The sequence below is a fragment of the Rutilus rutilus genome (assembly GCF_951802725.1).
Source record: "Rutilus rutilus genome assembly, chromosome: 17".
NCBI classification, from domain to species: domain Eukaryota; kingdom Metazoa; phylum Chordata; class Actinopteri; order Cypriniformes; family Leuciscidae; genus Rutilus; species Rutilus rutilus.
The window spans coordinates 37552148-37576519 of NC_140230.1; the positions used below are offsets into that span (position 1 = coordinate 37552148).

At 42.0% G+C, this 24372-nt stretch overlaps 2 protein-coding genes across 2 annotated transcripts in view; one reads left to right on the forward strand and one right to left on the reverse strand.

Annotated features, from left to right (window-relative positions):
- fbxo43 (F-box protein 43) overlaps window positions 1-4851 on the reverse strand; it is a 6756-nt gene extending 1905 nt beyond the window's left edge. The window contains exons 1-3 of the mRNA XM_084385967.1: window positions 4755-4851; window positions 2109-3368; window positions 1908-2016 (exon numbers count right to left, since the gene is read on the reverse strand). Coding sequence (XP_084242093.1) covers window positions 1908-2016; window positions 2109-3328 — 1329 coding nt within the window. The 5' untranslated portion in view covers window positions 3329-3368; window positions 4755-4851. The remainder of the gene's footprint in view (window positions 1-1907; window positions 2017-2108; window positions 3369-4754) is intronic.
- Window positions 4852-7292: 2441 nt separating this feature from the next.
- spag1b (sperm associated antigen 1b) lies at window positions 7293-23645 on the forward strand. Its single transcript, XM_084386051.1, is given in 17 exon segments — window positions 7293-7329; window positions 11487-11604; window positions 12056-12215; window positions 12634-12741; window positions 13865-13938; window positions 17170-17264; window positions 18110-18215; window positions 18384-18514; window positions 19033-19139; window positions 19493-19624; window positions 19627-19659; window positions 19691-19754; window positions 20183-20303; window positions 20388-20514; window positions 22441-22587; window positions 22661-22743; window positions 23192-23645. Coding segments are annotated over 16 exon segments (1653 nt in total). The 5' UTR covers window positions 7293-7329; window positions 11487-11491; the 3' UTR covers window positions 23244-23645.
- Window positions 23646-24372: the final 727 nt, after the last annotated feature.

Sequence of the window (24372 nt, forward strand, 5' to 3'; positions counted from 1 at the left end):
AGCAGCCTAGCGGCGGAGTATGCACGATCCGCGAGTGCTGAAGACGTTCTGCACGGCTTACAGCCAGTTTATACTCCTGCGTCGAGTGTACGCCGTCGTGAGCATTTATACTTCTGCGTTATGTCTGTGTTGCTCTGCAGTTACACCGCCGAAACGCTAGTTGGCGGGGGCGGGTTTTAATGTTCCACTGTGTTTAGATTCCTCGCGGCTGTTTTGAGTTTAGGCTACTAAGCGACTGAAAGAGAGCGGATCATGTTGGAGTTGGAGCTTATCGAGGTGGAAAAACAGTTAATTTTAGTGAAATTACTAAAATTAAAAGGCAGAAACGAGAGAAGGCGTCGGAGGAGATGGTACGTGCGACCCGTGAACCTGTTGACAGTTGAACCGAATTGAAAAATGACAGGCGGTGCAGAAGAACACGGAAATGCGTAGGAGGAAATGCGATGCTACCAAGCCGACCAATCACAGATCTTGCGGTCTGCGTCGTCGCGACGTGTAGTTACATTTTTGAGGAGGTGCGCGTCAGGGTACGGCGAAGGGTACGACGTATGATACACGTCTATGCGTATGCTAAGCCGTACCTACTGCCTTTGCCAGCAGTGGGAGGACACAAATGGGCGGCGACCGGTTCTTCCAGTGGCGGGAGCTTCACATATCCTTTTTCCTCAGCGCTGTCAACAGATGAGAGCGTTAAGAGGCAGAAGAGCGTGTGTGCGCTGAAAAGGGAGTGCTGAATATTTTGGTATGAACATTCACCCGCCAGTGTGGCGGATAGCCTGTTGAGATTTACTCGCCAAACGGAAAATCTACCCGCATTTGGTGCTTGGCGGGTGTTAATTTCGGACCCTGTGAGTGAGTGAGAGAGAGTGTGTGAGTGAGTGAGAGAGAGTGTGAGAGTGAGAGAGAGTGTGAGAGTGAGAGAGAGTGTGAGAGTGAGAGAGAGTGTGAGAGTGAAAGTGTGAGAGTGAAAGAGAGTGTGAGTGTGTGAGAGAGAGTGTGAGAGTGAGAGAGAGAGTGTGTGAGTGAGAGAGTGTGAGTGTGAGTGAGAGTGTGAGAGAGTGCGTGAGTGAGTGAGTGAGTGTAAGATAGAGTGTGAGAGTGAGTGAGTGTGTGTGAGTGAGTGAGAGTAAGAGAGAGAGTGTGTGTGTGTGTGTGTGTGTGAGAGAGAGAGAGTGTGAGAGTGTGTGAGTGAGTGAGAGAGTGTGTGAGAGTGTGTGTGAGTGAGAGAGTGTGTGAGTGAGTGAGTGTGAGTGAGAGAGAGTGTGAGTGAGTGAGAGAGAGTGAGTGAGTGAGTGAGAGAGAGTGTGAGTGAGTGTGAGTGAGTGTGTGAGTGAGTGAGAGAGTGAGTGTGAGAGAGTGAGAGAGAGTGTGAGTGAGTGAGTGTGTGAGTGAGAGAGAGTGTGAGAGTGTGTGAGTGAGAGAGTGAGAGTGAGTGAGTGTGAGAGAGTGTGTGAGTGAGTGAGTGAGAGAGAGTGTGAGTGAGTGAGAGAGAGTGTGAGAGTGAGTGAGAGAAAAGCGTCTTTACTGCGAATTGAAGAGTGAGTGTTTGGAGGCAGGAAATATATCGCAAACTCCGACTCTCAGACTGAAGAAATGATAGAAATGTGTTCTGATCTCTTGCAGTTGTAGCCGAAGATAATAATTATTTAATTAACATCACATAAAAATTTTTTTAAATGCACCAATGCTTAGCTTTGGATGTCACAATCAATAATAAGATCCTGTAGAAACGGTTGACTTGCGTTGCTGAGTTTGCATGTAAACAGGGTTTATTCAATAAGTTGATATTTCGGAGTGATCAGCGTGTGTGAAAACATGCGCAGACTAAATGCAATATTACCGCGTTTATGATAACGGGACATTCAACATGAGGTCATGTGACAGTGCAAGACTATCTAGAGCTTCACCTCCAGTGTTAGGGAGATCTTGAGCTCTCGGATGTAGCATCTCCTCCTGTGAGTGGCTCTCCGGTCTTCAGTGATGACGTCGCTCCAGTCCTCACACACCTGCCCAAACCTGCAGTGATCGCATGTTATTAACTGCTCCGCTAACAGGGTTAGGCTAACCGCTCCGCTAACAGAACGATGAGGAATATCTGCATCACTGACCTGTAGATGTCGGCTGCAGACAGAAGACTCAAGATCACCGCTAGCACGTGTCTCATGTTCCTCATCCTCAGTTCTGAGATCACGTCCACCTTACCGAGACCCATCTTGCGGCCGATGAGCCCCGAGAGCGGCAGGCTGGTTCTGACGGGCCGGTCCCGCAACAGTTCCTCCAGGCTCGACCCGCGGCGGCTGATGGAGAACACGGCCTGTAGTGCCGGCGTCAGCGACAGATCCTGCATCTGCAGTGTAGCGGCGCTCAGCGGCGTCCCGTCCAGGAACACCTCGTCCTTCTGCGGGTCGGCCCGCAGGTCTCTGGGCCCGTCCTCAGACTGAGAGCCTCCCTCCCGGAGCGTGGACAGTCTCCGCTGCCTCTCCAGCCGCGAGCGCCTCTTCTCCCGCCCGCTCGAGCCCGGCAGAACCAGCTCCTGGAACGAGCCATCATGGTCCACAGAGGAGTCGTGGGATTTATCCAGACCCAGAGAGCTGAAGCCGCTGTCCTCCAGGGGCGTGTCTGAGGGCGTGTCCAGAACCTGCTTCCCTGTGCGCACCGGGGACCGGAAGTTCTCCTCCGTTAGGTCGTGTGTGTGTGGGAAGTTCTCCTTCGTCAGGTCATGTGTGTGTGGGAAGTTCTCCTTCGTCAGGTCATGTGTGTGTGGGAAGGTCTCCTCCATCAGGTTGTGTGTGTGTGGGAAGTTCTCCTTCGTCAGGTCGTGTGTGTGAGGCGAGCTGGGAGGACCGGCTATGATGCTCTCGTCCGGGTCCGGTTCGGTGAGGCTCGTGTGGGTTAGGGTTACGCCGCTCCTGCCCGACTCCAGCGTGGACGTGACGGCCTGAGAGAACAGAAGACGCCGCTTCCGACACGAGAACACAAAGTCGTCTGCTTTTAAAGTGCTGTAAGACAGAGGCCCAGTCGGGCTGATGTCCGGGGAGTCGAAGGTCTCGCGGGTCAGGTGATCCGGTGTGGTGAAGCCAGTCTTACTCCCGTCGGATGAGGAGCGGGACACGAGCAAGCGCCTGCGGAGCGACGCGTCCTTCCGGGTCAGCTTCGGCGTCTCGCACCAGGCTAGCGGCGCGGACGGTTCTGTGATCGAGTCCCTGGACCGGGCCTGGTCTCTTCTGTGCAGGAGAACCGTGGCCTTGGTGCCGTTGGGATGGCGCTCTCTCCTGGGTGTAAAGACCCGGTCCAATCGGCCGCTGCCGGGAACCTGCGCACCCTCCATTATCTTCAGCTTCAACTAACGCTCGCTGGACCCAACAGTGCTGTCAAACAACACAGGAAAGTAGAAGTTAATCTGTGCATTTCATACATCAACTATTTATTTACAGGTGATATTAATTCTAAATGGTTTAACAGTGATTATTGTGATAAATCCATGTTCCTGGTAATCTTGAATCAGAAGAATAACTAAATCTTGCAGCATCTCTTCTCTTCTCTGATGACGAGGGCGGGGCAACCTGTCACTCACATAAGATCCACCAATAGCAAACCACAACCATCCAATCAATTCCCCATGAACACTTTCATGTTACATGCCGACTTTAAAGGGTTAGGCCTAGTTCACCCAAAAATATAGCACAAATGAAGTTATTTTAAATTAAATCTGAATGACAGCTATGCTGTCAAGACAGATTTTTAATTTTACCACTTTGACGCTTCAAAAAGTTCATAAAGAGATCGTAAAACGAATCCATATGAATCAAGCGGTTTAGTCCAACATTTCTGAAGAGATACGATCACTTTATATCTTGAACAGATTAAATTGAGGCTTTATTTCACATAAACATTCAACAACGCACACATTAGTTGTGATAAAAACTCAAGCATTAGAACCAATGAGCTTCATCATCATCATGCGTTACGAGCTTCGGCAAGAGCTAACGAGTCAGAGTTGTGATATAAAGCCACAGTTTCCTTTTATGTTTCTATTACGTGGCAGAAACAATCTTTTATATACAATTCTGTTATTAGTCAGAAATTAGTTCAAATATGTCCATATGGCAATGATTTACAGCTATAAAATAAGCACAATAAACGTGTACATGTGCTAGTAATGATTACAATGTAAGGATAATAAACAGTGTTTTGAAGATACCAGTATGGAAAGTTTCAGTCAGAATTATCAGAAAAGCCTGGAGAAATTCAGCGTTCAATTTTTGAAGTCTTCCACCGTTCAGACTGTGTGTATTTAGGAGACATTTAGCTTTACATTCGGTTCTGGCAACAGGAGTCGGTTAGGGTTGCTATGGTGACGCGCTAAGCGGTTTCCCTCCTGCACATTCAAACTTCGCGCCGCTTGAACTGCGCGTGCACGACAGTACAAACACAAACAAACACACACACACACACACACACACACACTACTTTAAGGCATTTATAAGAACCACGATTCGTTTTTGTGAAGAAACATGCGCTTTACTCCTCGCCGCTGACTGAAAGATGCCGGAACAAGATAAGAGAAGAACAAACGACACACACCGTCAGTCAGCTGTGGCTTATCACGCGCGCGTTTATGAGACACACACTCACACAAAGAGAGAGAGAGAGAGAGACATTAAGGGCTGTGACACATTTAACGAGGAACATTTTTCAGATTGACAAACTTAAATCATTATTAAACCCTGTGAATAAAATATTGCGTTACTTACGCGTGTCGGGTCAGAGTTTCATGCCACTGCTGCTCAGAGAGAGAGAGAGAGACGATGAGCAGCGGGTCAATGAGGCTCCACCTTTCAAATTTCGTACGCATTTCACTGATTGGATGCGGATTTAAAGAGACTCTTCGGAATCATTTCAACAATCGAACATAAAATATTTTATACAAAAGGGTTAGATTTATTAATGATATATCATGGATTTCGAAAATGTTACAAATAAACATAAGTAGGCCTACTCGCTTTTTTTTTCTAAGGAAATAATTTTGTAATTTGATAATTTCGACCACTGCCATTTTGAATAAAGAAACTTACAGAAATAATTAGAAAAATATTACAAAAGAAAAGTTGATAAACTATAATATATGGCCAAATAAAAACCCGTAAAAAAAATACCATAAAATCCCCTTATATAGGCAGTATTCCTGTCTTCCCTGGTCAGTCTGGAACATTAGACCACAGCGAGAGTGCATCGCTTCAGCAGGGCATGTAGAAAACCACATGTGGAGTAAAATAACTGCATTTGCATCCATATGCTTTCAGAATGAATACAGTAGTTCTCTTGCCTCAGTTTTGCTTTAAATACTTAAATAAGTATTCTGATCATATTTAAGCAATAAGGTGCAAGGGGCCGTTGTTTGGCAATGTGCAAGTAGAACTCAACAAATGTGAAGCAAACGGCAGTCAGTTGTAGTTTCTCTGCCACAAATCAGATTCGCTTTTCCTGAAAGAAATACCTGAAGGTTTTAAGTAAATGTGCAGTTTACAAGGTAGAACAAAATGTCCAAGTAGTGTCAACTTATGTTTACCACATTAACTCACAAATTGAAAAAAAAAACACATTATAAGAACCCATAGGAGAATCTCGAGGGAACCGGTAGCGAAGGCCCGTTCACACCGAGGACAATAACTATGAAAAGGATATAGTTCTACATATAAAAGAATAGTGAGTTCACCGCACATCTATAACAATAACAGCTCAGAGGAATGATATTGCTGGAATCACTTTCAGAAGGATTTAGATTTATTTTTACAACAGCCAATCAGAATCTGTCCTGCTTTATAGAGCTCGAGCATTTACAGTTTTGTATAATTGCTAGGACACATTTCTCAATATTTGGGTCTTTTTTTTTTTTAACTCTTCACTGCTCATAACCAAATTTCAGCTTCACAGCTAATTTCACATTCAAAATGCAATATGACTACCAAAACACCTTATTAATTCTTCCAGAACACTTGAAAGGTTTCTAAACTGATCAATATAAGGCTGGATCTGGATGTGGTGAAGCCATCTTCCTCTTCCCTGCCGACAGAGGGCGCCAAAACATCGAAATCACACGATCTGCAGCGTATCAGTCGCACATCAATAGTTTGTTTGATATATTATGTATGAACATTAATTTATACTTAGAAAGTTATCTGTAATGTTTATGGTGTTTTCGGCCAGGATAAGCCATAATGGCTGCGTAACTGAACTAACATTAAATAGATTTCTATATGGATTTATGCAGGAAATATTAACGAAGAGTTAGGGTTAGCGAAACAGCCAGTAGGTGGCGCTCCAGTAGCGCGTGAGAATGCCAACTCAGAAACCGACAGAAAGACAACGAAAAAGAAGACAAAGAGGAATAAAAGAACGCAATGTTCGGCAATCCACTGCAAAAACTATCAAGTGTGACTGAAACAAATCTTGCCTTTCATCGTTTTCCCAAAGACAGGTAATTATTCACAGAAGTGTAGAAATATTGTGTGTTTTGAAGTGGGACCTATGCTGCTAACTTTAACTGTTTAGTCTAGTTATAGTAAACTTAAGTCCTTTTAGGAACTGCAGGTCCTAGCCATAGAAACCATGATAATGATTTATATGGATATGCCACTAAGTTAGAATGAGCTTATTAAATTAATTTGCATTGATAACTTATTTCTGTATGTAAGTTATGTGTACCTCCTGGGAAACTGTCTAACTTCATTATAACGTTAGATGAACTCATATATCACACCTGTCATACTTAATGTAGAGAAAAATCTAACATGAATGAAATCCTTATAAGTTCTTTGATATTAAGCATGAACATCTGGATTTATTAACTAAAGGCTACGATAAATATTACAGCCCTTATTTCACTATTGAATTAAAATCCAAACACACTATTACTCATAAAACACTAAGAACAGGAACTTTACACAATGATTGGTGGTGCTTGAGTTTGGGTGAGAAATGAATTGATGTAATTTGAAGATGTCGTCACTGCATGTGCTTTGATGCTCAGCTGATGTCTGATGTTGATCATAACCCTAACCCTGAGAAGAGAGAAACTGAGCGTAGAGAAATGAGTTCTAGTGACTGTAAACTCTACTGACTGCAGTGCTTATAATAAACGGGGCGATATCATCCGCTGGTGTGAACGCTGATATAGTTATGGTTATGACGCCACGCCTGCAGCACAGCTGAGCCACGCCCACTCTCTGTTTGCGTTGCCATGGGAACCTGACGCGGCTGGTCGAGCTCGTGCTGGAATCAAACAAGAGAAACTGCAGGAAAACTCTCCGGTGTCTTTATCGCGGTTTGGTGAGTTTAAGAGTCTCAAACTCAATCAATCATTATCAGAGATATTTATCTGTGTGTGTCTGTAGTTTAGGGAATGAAATGTAAGTTAAATATGACCAGTTCTCTGTGGCCATTCACAAACTACATCATGTTTTGGCTTTGTGTTTAAGTATAGTCATTATCAGCAAATATAATTAATTTGCACTGGAAGTTTAGGGTGCGTGTGTGTGGAAAGCCACGAGAATTTTATTTCACGCGTTAAATACGTGTTGTTTACGCGTGACAAATTAGCGCGTGAAATACACGTAAAATACGCGTTAAAAATCAGTTTGAACGGGTCAGTGTCATTGGCTGCTGAAGACTTGGGTCTAACCATTTCTGTGAGCTTAGGGGGGTGTACCGTTCTACCACCATTTATCATGCTATAGATCAGCTTATTCAGCAGCCTATTTATTATGTCCTTTTTTTGTATAACCTATAGAAATAATATATTTAAATTGCAGTTTTATGAACATTTTGATCAAAATAAAAGTGCCTTGTTTTTCTCCACTCATGCCTTTTTGTAAATAAACACATTAGTGGACATTCTAGCTTTAACATCAAAGCATTAGCATTTGTGTGGGGAAATCAGTTACAGTGGAGGTTAGCAATCAATGCAGGTATAAGATACAGACAATTGTAATCAATATCTGTCTTTGGAAAACAACGTGAGCTTGTGTTGTTCTTACATGTACAGCTATCACAAGCAGGTGGCGCTTATTGAAACCTTTTTGTTCAGAGATTGGGCACTCATCAGACAAACAGGAATTGAGTACACAGGTGATATTAACAATTTAAATTAATTTAAAGACTTAAATATGGTATTTAAGACTTTATATATAACGTATTTAAGACTTTCAGGATTAGAATGAGAGCTTGTGCTCAGGTCAGGACAGGTATAAGAACCTGATTTGGCTTTCCTGACTGCAGAAGTATTCTACTGTACTAAAGTAGGCCACCCTGATAATGGCTATTAAAGCAATTTATCTGTAAAAATTATGAGGCAGTTTGTTAAAGCACTTTTATAACATTTAAGTAAACATATAAACACAAAAATACTAAGTAGCTGATTATGTTTTTGTTTTGTTTTTTAGACCCACACACAGTTTATTTCTGCAAGTAATCTGGATTGTTACTGAGAAGCCTATTGTACACTTCATAACAGCTAGAATTCATTTTACGGCTGCTTTTGTGACATTTTATATGCTTGTTTAGCAATGTGACAGACTTGATTGGCTTACTGAAAGTATTAAAAGGCTAAGAGAAGACTAATTGTACTGCACACTGCTCAAGGACCTATACCATGAAGGTGGCTGAACAAACTCAGGGTTAAAGGATTAGTTTGACATAACCAAACCAAAGCAATCAGGCTGTTGATGCCATGAAGCAGCTCATGAACTTTCTCTGTCAACTTTGATCTTGAAGCTGAACCAAACCCCTGCAACAACTCAGTGTTATTGGCACCAGATCAAGAGAAATTATAATTCAAAGTTATAAGTATATGTCACAGCCTTTTTTTTATTCATTTTGGGGAAAGTTATCTGCATGTTCTATGTTACACTACTGTATACAGTGACCCTGCTAAGGCCATAGTTCACTGTCTAAGTGCTATTTGTTTTTAGATATTCTTAAGAACATGTCCAGACAGAGCTGATGCAATATAGAACAAATCAAGCTGTTTAACTTAATGTATATGACATAGCAAATCAGTTGTGTATTTTGCTGAATATTCATCGTGTATATCTGTAATATTTAATGTTATTATATTTACTCTGCATTTTCTGTTTCTATAGAAAACCACACACTAAATACACCCACAACTAAGGACAACTATTCAACCCTTGTTAACTGAGTTGTTGTGGTGACAAATAAACAGGTTACTCTCAAATTTCCAACATCTTTTCACCAAGTCTCTTACCGGACACCCAGTGGCAGATTCCAAACCTAACCAGCAGTTTACTGAGATGAGACTGTGCTATTAAAGCTAACTCATTTTTTTCAGTCCTCCACTTACTTTACGTTCCTCAAGCACTGACAGAACACAGACTCTGACGGTGTTTGGTGTTTTAAGCCCCCAACGGCTCCTTCCAGGCAGCGAGGGGATGGGTAGGTTTAAGGTTGAGGGTAGGGTTAGCTGCCTCTAAGGAGCCATTGGGGGCTTAAAACACCATCAAGCGACTCTGACTGAGCCAGGCCAGTTGACATCCAAGCTTACATTCATACAAATCATCTTCATGATAAAATGTACAGCGGGTCAGTTTGTTAACATATACATTACTAACATATACATTACTAACATATACATTACTATTTTAAATCAGAATTGATGTCACTGAAAATGTATTACATTTTGAAAAAAATAATAATAATAATGAAGCTGAACTCTGTAGGGCAGAGGGCACTGGCCCCCAGGACCATGTTTGCCCAGGCCTGCATTAGGAGCATTCCCAGTGAAACCTGCTGATGTAAAAAAATAGAATACAAATGGTAAAGGGTTAAATTCAGTCATTGCAGTGTCACCTGTCAATGTATCTTTCTTAGCTATTTTATTAAAGTATTCTTTGATGGACAAAGTAGATAAATGTCCATGTAATGAAACTGTGAATTTACCCCTGCAGTGTGAGGCCCTCCTTCATATATGGCTGCATGACCACACACAAGTATACTGAAAAGAAATAAATAAACAAAATAAAATAACTTATATTAAGTGTCCTTAACTACTATGTACTAACATTGAAATAATGAAATAATTTGATACAATGCACTTATTGTGTACATACATGTTTTTACATTGTTGAAGTTCAAGTTTTTATCAACTTCGTCTGTTGTCTAAAGTCAAACCTTTCCTTAATCATAAAACTCTAGCGATGGCTGTTCATGCTTTCATCACCTCATGTTTAGACTACTGCAATTCACTTTACTGCTGGATTTCAAAGTCTTAAATTGCTCGTTTTTAAATTTTGGGTGAACTATCCCTTTAAGATAGGACGTTTCTGTAATTTGGGCCCTGTAAAGCATCTTGGTTGCACCCTGCTCGCCATAGCGATACATTTAATTAAATAAATAAAAAAAGTTCATTACAATTGCATTGATCAAGAACCACATCTGTACACTTTTCCCCAACCAAATGTTAGCTTTTAATGTTAGAAAACTTGAGGTGTGGTGAATGGTGTTACAGATAGAATGCTACTAATGTGCAAAAGGGGGCAATCTTATCTTGTTAAAAATACAATTTGGGCCACACAAGAAAATGATGAAAATGGAAAAAAAGAAATAGGAGAATATTTAATTGTGGTAGCAGTAGAATACTTCTGCAGTCAGGAAAGCCAAATCAGGTTCTTATACCTGTCCTGACCTGAGCACAAGCTCTCATTCTAATCCTGAAAGTCTTAAATACTTTATATATAAAGTCTTAAATGCCATATTTAAGTCTTTAAATTAATTTAAATTGTTAATATCACCTGTGTACTCAATTCCTGTTTGTCTGATGAGTGCCCAATCTCTGAACAAAAAGGTTTCAATAAGCGCCACCTGCTTGTGATAGCTGTACATGTAAGAACAACACAAGCTCACGTTGTTTTCCAAAGACAGATATTGATTACAATTGTCTGTATCTTATACCTGCATTGATTGCTAACCTCCACTGTAACTGATTTCCCCACACAAATGCTAATGCTTTGATGTTAAAGCTAGAATGTCCACTAATGTGTTTATTTACAAAAAGGCATGAATAGAGAAAAACAAGGCACTTTTATTTTGATCAAAATGTTCATAAAACTGCAATTTAAATATATTATTTCTATAGGTTATACAAAAAAAGGACATAATAAATAGGCTGCTGAATAAGCTGATCTATAGCATGATAAATGGTGGTAGAACGGTACACCCCCCTAAGCTCACAGAAATGGTTAGACCCAAGTTTTCAGCAGCCAATGACACTGACCCGTTCAAACTGATTTTTAACGCGTATTTTACGTGTATTTCGCGCGTATTTAACGCGCTAATTTGTCACGCGTAAACAACACGTCAAATACGCGTGAAATACGTGTTAAAATTCACGTGTTTTTGGCCCTCATGGCTTTCCATATGTGTGCGCGTGTGTGTGTGCGTGTGCGTGTGTGTGTGTGTGCGTGTTGCAGGTGTCATGAGTGCTCCAGGCTCCAGCTGCCTGTCGGTTCCTGTGGATCATCTGGATTACAGCTTCATCCAGAGCTGCTCAGACCTAAAATATCTGGAGAAGATCCTGAGAGTTCTGCGGTGAGACCCTTCTGTGTGTCTGTCTGTCTGTCTGACTTTCTTTCTGTCTGTCTGTCTGTCTGCCTGTCTGTGTGTCTGTCTGCCTTTCTGTCTGTCTGTCTTTCTGTCTGCCTGTCTTTCTGTCTGTCTGCCTGTCTGTGTGTCTGTCTGCCTTTCTGTCTGTCTGACTGTCTGTCTGTCTGTCTGTCTTTCAGTCTGTCTGACTTTCTTTCTGTCTGTCTGTCTGTCTGCCTGTCTGTGTGTCTGTCTGTCTGTCTGTCTGTCTGTCTGTCTGTCTGTCTGCCTTTCTTTCTGTCTGTCTGTCTGTGTGCCTTTCTGTCTGTGTGCCTTTCTGTCTGTGTGTCTGTCTGTCTGACTTTCTGTCTGTCTGTCTGTCTGTCTGTCTGTCTGCCTTTCTGTCTGTCTGTGTGTCTGTCTGTGTGCACTCACATGTGCTGCTGGTGTTCCTCAGGTCTGGACTGGAGGGTTTTTACCCTCATCTGATTGAGTTCTGTGAGAGACACATAGAGAAACTGGACCCAAAGTCTCGAGTCCTGAGGAAGGAGAATCGCGCTGCAACCGCTGCCTGTTTCTCCACAGAGGAATGGAGGAACATCTCTGAAGACCTGCAGGTTAAACCCACAAAACCCCAACATAACAGAACATTAAACCCTCACAGATCAACTCTATATTCATTTAGTTATGATTCATATAATAAGTTATTGAGTTTTTATCTGTTAAGTGCAATGAACAATGAACCATATTTGAGTGTAATGAACTCATTTCTTTTAGTAAATTTGACTGTTTGATGCCTTAGCACACACTGTAGAACATTCTTGATCTTTGCTTCACTTTTTAAGTATTATTTAAACAAGAATATTTATCTGAAAAGGAAAATCTAAACAAATAATTTTTAATTAAAATATATATATTTTAAAGAAAATGTTGTGCTATCACAACATCCTTTAAAGAAGGCACATTACATTCATAACATTCATAATTCATAATCAAATTCTCACACTGATCTGAATTTTGTCGTGTATTTCACAGATGTGGGAGAGAAGCATCAGATCAGATGAAGCGGCGCTGAAGCGAAGCCCCATATTCTGTGACGCTGAAAACCTTCCGCCAGTTCGTTCCTCAGACGGGCCTCTTCAGGTAAAGGTTCTTACATCTGCAGCTCTCAGACTCAATCATGAACCCTTCCCCATCTAACTTTCCCATCTAACATTCCCATCTAACATTCCCATCTAACATTCCCATCTAACATTCCCATCTAACTTTCCCATCTAACATTCCCATCTAAAATTCCCATCTAACTTTCCATCTAACTTTCCCACCTAACTTTCCCATCTATCATTCCCATCTAACATTCCCATCTAACTTTCCATCTAACTTTCCCATGTAACTTTCCCATCTAAAATTCCCATGTAACTTTCCCATGTAACTTTCCCATGTAACTTTCCCATCTAACTTTCCCATCTAACTTTCCCATCTAACATTCCCATCTAACTTTCCCATCTAACTTTCCCATCCAACTTTCCCATCTAACTTTCCCATCTAAAATTCCCATCTAACTTTCCATCTAACTTTTCCACCTAACTTTCCCATCTAACATTCCCATCTAACATTCCCATCTAACTTTCCCATCTAAAATTCCCAACTAACTTTCCCATCTAACATTCCCATCGAACTTTCCCATCTAACTTTCCCATCCAACTTTCCCATCTAACTTTCCCATCTAACTTTCCCATCCAACTTTCCCATCTAACATTCCCATCTAAAATTCCCATCTAACTTTCCCATCTAACTTTCCCATCTAACTTTCCCATCCAACTTTCCCATCTAACTTTCCCATCTAACTTTCCCATCTAACATTCCCATCTAACTTTCCCATCCAACTTTCCCATCTAACTTTCCCATCTAAAATTCCCATCTAACTTTTCCACCTAACTTTCCCATCTAACATTCCCATCTAACATTCCCATCTAACTTTCCCACCTAACTTTTCCATCTAAAATTCCCATCTAACATTCCCATCTAAAATTCCCAACTAACTTTCCCATCTAACATTCCCATCAAACTTTCCCATCTAACTTTCCCATCCAACTTTCCCATCTAACTTTCCCATCCAACTTTCCCATCTAACATTCCGATCTAAAATTCCCATCTAACTTTCCCATCCAACTTTCACAGCTAACTTTCCCACCTAACTTTCCCATCCAACTTTCACAGCTAACTTTCACAGCTAACTTTCCCACCTGCTCTAACATTCCCGTAGAGAAGCGTCAGCGGACAGACAGTGAAGACCGTGAAATCATCCCGCGGACCACGTCCATACAGAGACTGGGACAGGTCAGTGTGTATCTGTGTGTGTGTGGAACTGTGTGTGTGTGTGTGTACTTGTACAACTATCTTTGTGAGGACCAGTTTGAGTGTTAGACCATTGGAGTGAGGACAAATAGAGTAAAGTGAGGACATTTTGGCCGGTCCTCAGTTTCTGAGAGCCTTTAAAGGCCTGTTTGAGGGTCAAGACTTGGTTTTAGGGATAAGGTTATAATGAGGTTAAGGGTCGGTTTAGGGTCAGGGGTCGGGTTAGGCACTTAGTTGTGATGGGTAAGGTTAGGGTAAGCGGCTAGAGATTGCATTGTGTCAATGAATGTCCTCATAAAGATAGATGTACAAGAATGTGTGTGTGTGTGTGTGTGTGTGTGTGTGTGTTTGAGTGAGTGAGTGAGTGAGTGAGTGAGTGAGTGAGTGTGTGTAACAGTGTGTGCGTGTGCATAACTGTGTAGTTAATAATAGTTAATAATAGGAAAGTAGTTAATAACAGGAAAATAATGCAACAAAGTTTGTTTCCAGAAGAAAATAGCGTCACAGTCCAGCTTAAGTAAGTTCAGTGATGCTTCATTTCTGTTGTAAAAAAGTTATTAATTTAGTTCATTTATATACACTCACCTTGTAACAGAGTGAAATATCTGTAACAGTTATTTTGTAATGAAAGAATGGAAAGGTGTAGAGATACTACAAGCCATTAGAGGGCGCTATATATATTTACCTGTATGGCATATAAGGAAAAGCTGGCATGAAGAAGCAAGTCAGTTTGGGGGTAGGGGGAGCACATGTTTCTTGGAGGCTACCTTAGAAGACTTGGATTCATTGAGAAACCGTAGGGTTTTAAGCTCAATGTTAAGAACTATTTGGTTACCATGTGTCTTGGGGTGAATTGGGAAGCCTATTGGTTCAAAAGGATTTTGTGGTGGGGTGGATTTGTTTGTTTTGTTTTCTCCAGCCTGAAAGGACAATTCTAAAGAAGAGAGAAGAAGTTCAAAGTACTCAATGTTTTTCTTCATGGAAACCAATTTCAACGCACTCAATGTTTTTTTTTTTTTCTTCAGGTTGCATAGTTTCATCTTTTTCTCAGGACAAAACTTCATCTCAGATAAGAACCTTCATTTGATTTTTGTTGATTTTTTTTTTTTTTGTGTGTGTGAAATCAAAGACACTGTTTCTCTAGTCCTTCCTCTGGATTATTGTTATAAAGTGCCACAGAATTGGGGGAATAAATCACCTAAAAAATAGTAGATTATGTGCTCAAGTTCATTAAACAATAATTGATCTATGTGATAAACTCTCGTTAGTAACTAAATCGAAGAACAAAAAGAGAAAAGTTACAACCTAAAGGATTATTAGGATCACCTGTTCAATTTCTCATTAATGCAATTATCTAATCAACCAATCACATGGCAGTTGCTTCAATGCATTTAGGGGTGTGGTACTGGTCAAGACAATCTCCTGAACTCCAAACTGAATGTCAGAATGGGAAAGAAAGGTGATTTAAGCAATTTTGAGCGTGGCATGGTTGTTGGTGCCAGACGGGCCGGTCTGAGTATTTCACAATCTGCTCAGTTACTGGGATTTTCACGCACAACCATTTCTAGGGTTTACAAAGAATGGTGTGAAAAGGGAAAAACATCCAGTATGCGGCAGTCCTGTGGGCGAAAATGCCTTGTTGATGCTAGAGGTCAGAGGAGAATGGGCCGACTGATTCAAGCTGATAGAAGAGCAACTTTTACTGAAATAACCACTTGTTACAACCGAGGTATGCAGCAAAGCATTTGTGAAGCCACAACACGCACAACCTTGAGGCGGATGGGCTACAACAGCAGAAGACCCCACCGGGTACCACTCATCTCCACTACAAATAGGAAAAAGAGGGTACAATTTGCACGAGCTCACCAAAATTGGACAGTTGAAGACTGGAAAAATGTTGCCTGGTCTGATGAGTCTCGATTTCTGTTGAGACATTCAGATGGTAGAGTGGTGTAATGGTGTGGGGGATGTTTTCTTGGCACACTTTAGGCCCCTTAGTGCCAATTGGGCATCGTTTAAATGCCACGGCCTACCTGAGCATTGTTTCTGACCATGTCCATCCCTTTATGACCACCATGTACCCATCCTCTGATGGCTACTTCCAGCAGGATAATGCACCATGTCACAAAGCTCGAATCATTTCAAATTGGTTTCTTGAACATGACAATGAGTTCACTGTACTAAAATGGCCCCCACAGTCACCAGATCTCAACCCAATAGAGCATCTTTGGGATGTGGTGGAACGGGAGCTTCGTGCCCTGGATGTGCATCCCACAAATCTCCATCAACTGCAAGATGCTATCCTATCAATATGGGCCAACATTTCTAAAGAATGCTTTCAGCACCTTGTTGAATCAATGCCACGTAGAATTAAGACAGTTCTGAAGGCGAAAGGGGGTCAAACACAGTATTAGTATGGTGCTCCTAATAATCCTTTAGGTGAGTGTATATAGCGGCTCTGGAGAAGTTCAGCTCAGTTCAGTTCTCATATAATGGTGTCAGTGCAGGAGAGCAATAATAGTGTAGAATATTAAATGTCCCCAACTAAGCAGCCAAAAGACAAAGGCGACAGTGAAGGAACCAAAACTCCATCAGTGACAGAATGGAGAAGAAACCAGACTCAGTCGCTCAGTTCTCAGCAGCACTAAGATCGAGTAACACTAATAGAGAGACACAACCACGATCGGATGATAAGAGCAAATCATTTGTGACTCTAAAGAGAGCTGTCTCGGTACTATGGTACGGTCTAAATCCGGACTGAAAATCCTCACAGATATATTTTCTTTCTAAAAAAGGAACACAGTTGTGAGGATACTGCCTTTCTAGTGTCTTTGACAGAAAGGGTAGATTCGAGATCGGCCTGTAATTGACTAATTCTGCAGGATCAAGTTGCGTTTTTTTAATAAGAGGTTTAATCATAGCCAGCTTAAAAGTTTTTGGTACATATCCTAATGACAAAGATGATTTAACGATATTAAGAAGAGGATCTATGACCTCTGGGAGCATCTCTTTCAGTAGCTTAGTCGGTATAGGGTCTAACATACATGTTGTTGATTTAGATGATTTAACGAGTTTAGCGAATTCTTCCTCTCCTATAGCATGAAAGAATCAAATTTTTCCTCAGGGAGACTACAGTGCACTGCCTGATGCGATACTGTAGTAGACGGTTGCATAGTAATAATTTCTGTGTAAGGGTGTGTTCTGTCGCTGCAGGTTTGATGTGGAGGCTGAGTGCACTAAGATAGACGAGAGCCGCACAAACACCATCCGTCCAGAGCTGCCTACAGTCAAACAGACACACAGCACAGGTCAGAGGTCATCCAACAAACCTTAAAGCTGCTGAGTGTCACTACATTAACAACAATAATGACACTTCGAACACTCATGAGAGACAGACAGACAAAGAGTCAGACAGACAGAGAGTCAGACAGACAGATAGACAGACAGACAGAGTCAGACAGACAGAGAGACAAAGAGTCAGACAGACAGAGAGACAGACAGACAGACAAAGAGTCAGACAGACAGAGAGTCAGACAGACAGAGAGACAAAGAGTCAGACAGACAGAGAGACAGAGAGACAGACAGACAGACAGACAGACAGACAGAGAGACAGACAGACAGATAGACAAAGAGTCAGACAGACAGACAGACAGACAGATAGACAAAGAGTCAGACAGACAGACAGAGAGAGACAGACAGACAGAGAGACAAAGAGACAGACAGACAGAGAGTCAGACAGACAGACAGACAGACAGACAGAGACACAGACAGAGAGACAGACAGACAGAGAGTCAGACAGACAGATAGACAAAGAGTCAGACAGAGAGACAGACAGACAGACAGACAGATAGACAAAGAGTCAGAGAGACAGACAGACAGACAGACAGACAGAGAGACAGACAGACAGACAGACAGACAGAGAGACAGACAGACAGATAGACAAAGAGTCAGACAGACAGACAGAGAGACAGACAGACAGAGAGTCAGACAGAGAGTCAGACAGAGAGACAGACAGACAGAGAGACAGACAGACAGAGAGTCAGACAGACAGAGAGTCAGACAGCCAGAGAGACAGACAGATGTTAGGCACAGAGCATCTGAAGTGTGTGTGACTGCGTCTGTGTGTTTGCTGGAGCTCGTCGTCTCTCTTCAGCCCCGACAGCGCAGGACAGAGCCGTTCTTGCCCGCCGGGAGAAAGACAAAGGCAACGAAGCTTTCAGAAGTGGAGATTACGAGGAGGCCGTGGCGTATTACAGCAGGTGAGTCTGTGTGTGTGTGTGTGTGTGTGTGTGTGTGTGTGTGTGTGTGTGTGTGTGTGTGTGTGTGTGTGTGTGTGTGTGTGTGTGTGTGTGTGTGTGTGTGTGTGTGAGGTGAGCCGAGGCCTCTGTGAGAGCGCGAGCTGCAGTGACGTGTGTGTGTTTCTGCAGGAGTTTGTCTCTCGCGTCTTCAGTCGCTGCATTGAATAACCGCGCACAGGCTCACATCAAGCTCCAGGGCTGGAGCTCAGCTCTCAACGACTGTGACATGGTGTTACAGCTGGAACCAGGAAACATCAAAGGTGAGGAGAAACACTGATCCTGTGTGTGTGTGTGTGTGTGTGTGTTTGTGTGTGTGTGTGTGTGTGTGTGTGTGTGTGTGTGTGTGTGTGTTTTTTCCCTTATGTGGTGTAAATGGGCTTCTATAAACACCCAAGTGAAACCTGAGTATGCATGGGTTGTTGATTGGGTGTTGAGATATGGGCGTGGCATTTAAAAGGAGAGGCGGATCTGAATATGAGCTTGCATTGTATTGTAAGAAAGGGGCGGAGCTTAAGCAGACAAAATTATTGGAGAAGACCAGAATACTTCAGTAGAGAGAAGTTTGATGTTTTCACTCCAGTTATGACATTTTTAGGCCAAAAAAAAAAAAAAACTCAATTGAAAAAATATGCACGAATGAATTGTTCACAAGAAGATCAATAACATGCATTTAGAAAATAGACAGGTTGATTTTACATTTCAAACCACCTGTAACTGCTGTATGCTTTAATAGCATGTGTGTGTGTGTGTGTGTGTGTGTGTGTGTGTTTGTGTGTAGCTTTACTGCGTCGCGCCACTGTGCAAACACATCTGGGTCACCTGCAGGAATCCCATGATGACCTGAGAGCCGTTCTTCTGATGGAGCCACACAACACAACTGCGCTGGTACACACACACACAGACGCGATGCCTCACACTGACCACATGATGGCGCTTTCACATAACACACTTACTGTACATGCATATGAAAGAGACAGTTCAACCAAAAATCATCATTCTGTCATCATTTACTAGCCTTCATAACATTCAAACCTGTATGGAAAACGTTGGCAGCCTAACAACATTGGACCCCATTACTTTCATCACTCTATGGACAAAAAACACTCAAAATATCTTCTTTTGTGATTTGCAGAAGAAAGTCATACAGGTTTGAATTACATAATTGGAGGGAATGATGACAGAATGATGACTTTTGTCTGAACACTCCCTATAAACATAACGTAACCTCTGACCTTCAGAAGCTCCTGACGGACGAGACAGAGCATCAGGAGAGACACGACACCGGCAGGAAGATCCTCATTCAGGAGGAGGAAGACGAGGAGGAGGAGGAGGAAGACGAGGAGGAGGAGGAGGAAGAAGAGGAGGAGGAGGAAGACGAGGAGGAGGAGGAGGAAGAGGAGGAGGAAGAGGAGGAGGAGGAAGAGGAGGAGGAGGAGGAGGAAGAGGAGGAGGAGGAAGAAGAGGAGGAGGAGGAGGAAGACGAGGAGGAGGAGGAGGAAGGTGAGGACGAGTGTCTGTGGAAAGACAGAGAGAAACTGTAAGTGTGTAAATGTTCTTTGATCATGAACTGTGGGATATCAGAGAGCTGCTGTGTTTGGTTCAGATGCTCAGGAAGAAAGCACACACACACACACACACACACACACACACAGGTCATCTCTGAACATACAGAAGAAAAAATAAAAATGTAGGGCGGTACTTGGTTCTATGTCTGGCTTGTTGATTGGGTGTTGAGATATGGGCGTGGCTTTAAACGGGTCTGAATAAGAGCTTACAGTGGATTGTAAGAAAAGGGCGGAGCTTAAGCAGACAAAATGAGCAGAGAAGCATACGTCAATAGAGAGAAGTTTGATGTTTTCACTCCAGTTATGACAATTTTATTTAGGCCAAAAAAGTTGAATTGTAAAACTTGAATTGATCATGAACAGATGCTGTAGAAGAACGTCTCGCTGTGGTTCCAGAGTTTGAGCTCCTGAAGGACGAGGGAGCGGACCAACACTCTCACTGTCTTCAGCTGAAACCAGACCAATGTGCCGTTTACACCAACAGGTACAATTGACATGATTGTGTGTGTGACAGTAGGACACGCAGACAGGTGACACGTGTGTGTGTGTGTGTGTGTGTGTGTTTCAGAGCGCTCTGCTACATCAAACCCCAGCGCTTCACTGAAGCCCGGCAGGACTGTGACTCCTCCCTTCAGCTCCAACCCACCAATAAGAATGCTTTCTATAGACGTGCACTGGCCAATAAGGGCTTGAAGGTGAGTGTGTCACTGTGACGACCTGTCTACCCCTCCAATCATCTTCATTCAAGCAACAACATGAATATTGAGATTATTTTAAAGTCGGCATGAAACAGAAGTTGCGCTGGTCTTTTCTTTCCTATTGTGACGGATATCAGACTGAAATGCTTCTGGAACAAGAACAAATTTATTATTTTAAATGATTTATCAGTGCACATCATCACTATTGTGTTAAATTCAGAGGTGGGTAGTAACGAAGTACATTTACTTGAGTATTTTTTGGGTAAAATTGTACTTTTAAAAGTAGATTTTTTCTTACGAAAAAGAAGTTTATTCAAGTGTGCTATTAGTATACTTCTTTTAAACTAAAAAATAAGAAAGTATACTTTCAGTCTACTTTTTATATACTTCTCAGTAGGGCTGCACGATGTGTCGTTTAAGCATCGATATCGCGATGTGCGAATCCACGATAGTCACATCGCAGGATGTGCGATGTAGGCTGTCGTAGTTAATCCGTGATTCATTAACCGTACGGGCCAACTGCTCCCCGGCCCTTGACGCATGTGATTCGCGGATTAATTGCACATCTTAACCATCATAGAGTGAAAGTTTATCATTTGCATGTGTTTTTTAGTCCTGTCAGTTTAACAGGGCGCATATAAGAACGAGCAGAGCGAGAGCGAGAGAGCCCCGGCCGCGCGCCCGCTCACCTTCACCGTCTTCAAACAACACGAGCGTTAGATGAAGTGGCCGTGGACCTACAGTACAGTCAAGTGAAAGCAAATCTGCAAATTCATATTTTTGCCAGAGATGAAGATCTTTATTAGTTGAACATCTTCGTAAGCTGTCTGTGAATGAATGATTCCACAGGATGATACATTTGATTTCATTTCATTCAGATAATACATTTTACAACCAAACAGATTATTACGCCACAATAACACTACTACAAAGGATGACATTACCCGTTTTTTGGACATATACATTCATTTATACATTAAATAAGCTACCATTGTCCACAGTTTATGAAATGAACACCTGCCATCCCGCGGTAATGTGTGTGCAGTAATGTGAATGCAAAACTCTGCAGAGTCACTTTATTTCGACATTGTCTAATAATCCAAATGTAGTTGTGTAAGTTACTATTAAACAAACCAAAGGACAGGCTATGATTTTCGGGCTACAGATGGCAGAAATAATGCTTGTCTCTTCTGTTTTTGTTGCAAAAATAGCCTAATTATGATAATAATAGTAATTTCAATATATATATGATCCGAAGTAACTAGTAACTAGCTACTTGAGTAGTTTTTTCATTGGATACTTATTACTCTTACTCAAGTAATTATTGAGAATATTGTCGGCGCCAATAGCCCCATGGTTAACGCGCCGACATATAGCGCAACTGCGCCTCCGGCGACCCAAGTTCGATTCCCAGCTCGAGGTCCTTTGCCGATCCCCTTCCCCTCTCTCTCCACCCCATGCTTTCCTGTCAAAATCTCTACTGTCCTATCAAATAAAGCCACAAAAAGACCAAAAACATAACTTGCAAAAAAAAAAAAAAAAATGATTAAGATTATTACTTTTACTTTTACTTTGAGTAAATATTTCTATAAGTACTTGTAGTTTTACTTGAGTACAGTTTTTGGATACTCTACCCACCTCTGGTTAAATTCATGGTAATCTTGAATCAGAATAAGTTCCTCTTGCAGCATCTCTTCTCTTCTCTGATGATGAGAGCGGGGCAATCTGTCACTCACATGAAATCAGCTTATAGAAAACCATTATCATCCAACCATCCAATCAATTCCCCACAGACACAATCAAGTCCACATTTATTCTTGTTCCGGAAGCATTTCACTCAGATATACGACACAATAGAGAAGAAAAGACCCGTGCAACTTAATTTTTATGCCGACTTTAAAGATGATCATCTGGCATGTGTAGGATTACCAGGCGTGTGGTTCGGACCTGCAGCAGGAGTTGCGTTCGGACGCGAGTGTGACGGAGGCACAGCAGCTCCTAGTGGAGCTCACAAATCTGCATGAGGACCGACATCCATCAAGAGCTCGCAGGATCGTTCACATCACTGAGGTCAGCATGCACACACACACTCACTCACACACACACACACACAGTACAGGTCTGAGATCATCTCTCTGTGCAGGTGGATGATGATGATGATGATGATGAAGACGGGCCGTCCAGCTGCTCACCACACACACACACTCACCAAACAACAGATTCACGGTGAGCCTCCCGGGGAACATGGGAAAGACTGTCTGTCTAGAGTATGATGTATTACAAATCATAATTTTGTAAAGTACAGAGTTTCAAAGCAGCTTTACAGAGATAACAGGAAAATAATGCAACAAAGTTTGTTTCCAGAAGAAAATAGCGTCACAGTCCAGTTAAGTAAGTTCAGTGATGCTTCATTTCTGTTGTAAAAAAGTTATTAATTTAGTTCATTTATATATATATAACCGTTCTGGATAAAACCGTGATGTCATCGTCCAGCTCAGTTCAGTTCTCATATAATGGTGTCAGTGCAGGAGAGCAATAATATTGTTAATTATGCAACTAAATATACATATTAATCTAAAGGTAACAGCTTTTGTCAGATTGAGCTGTCTGCTATAATGTAACCCTGACCGTCTAATTATTTTATTATTGTGTGTGTGTGTGTGTGTCTCTACAGAAGGGAAGTATCGGGCGCTGAAGATGGAGTTTTCTCTGCCGTCCTCCACTGATGGCCGTCAGAGAAGTGCTGAAGATGGACACCAGCATCAAGAGTCAGACTCGGCTCAACACCAGCTGACTGTCACACAAACACACACACACACTTTCACCAGCTTTAGTCCTGCAGTTTATTGGTGATGAACACTTCGCTACGTTGTGTGTGTAATTTTGACACACAGTGAAGAAGATACACACAGTTTTTCAGTTACTCAGTTTTAGTGTGTTGTTTTTTAAAGCTGTAAAGACATTTATTACATGTATTTTCAGAACTTCAGCATAAACTGAACATTGAGCAGTAAATGAACATATTCTGGTTCTTGTGAGATTAATTTGATGATTTATTATTGTAAAATGTTCTATTTCTGCTGAATACTGAATTTTTCAATGTAAATATTTTAATCTGAATAAATGAATCTTCCTGATGTCTTCATGTTTCCGTGTTTAACTTCATGTGTCAGGCATGTTCTCAAACATTCACAGAGCCGAACAGTGCATTCCTCTGGACAGAGTATTGTTTCTTCATTCTGGGCCTTTATCCATTCTTTGCTCACAAAAATATATTTTTTAATTTCATGTGTTAGGTCATGTGTTAACCAGTCATGTGTTGGCCGGTCATGTGTCAGCCGGTCATGTTTTAGCCGGTAATGTTTTAGCCGGTAATGTGTTGGCCGGTCATGTGTTAGGTCATGTGTTAACCAGTCATGTGTTGGCCGGTCATGTGTTGGCCGGTCATGTGTTAGCCGGTCATGTTTTAGCCGGTAATGTGTTGGCCGGTCATGTGTTAGCCGTGTTGGCCTATCATGTGTTAACCGGTCACGTGTTAACCGGTCATATGTTAACCGGTCATGTGTTGGCATATCATGTGTTAACCGGTCATATGTTAACCGGTCATGTGTTGGCCTATCATGTGTTAGCCGTGTTGGCCTATCATGTGTTAACCGGTCACGTGTTAACCGGTCATATGTTAACCGGTCATGTGTTGGCCTATCATGTGTTAGCCGTGTTGGCCTATCATGTGTTAACCGGTCACGTGTTAACCGGTCATATGTTAACAGGTCATGTGTTGGCCTATCATGTGTTAACCGGTCATATGTTAACAGGTCATGTGTTGGCCTATCATGTGTTAACCGGTCATATGTT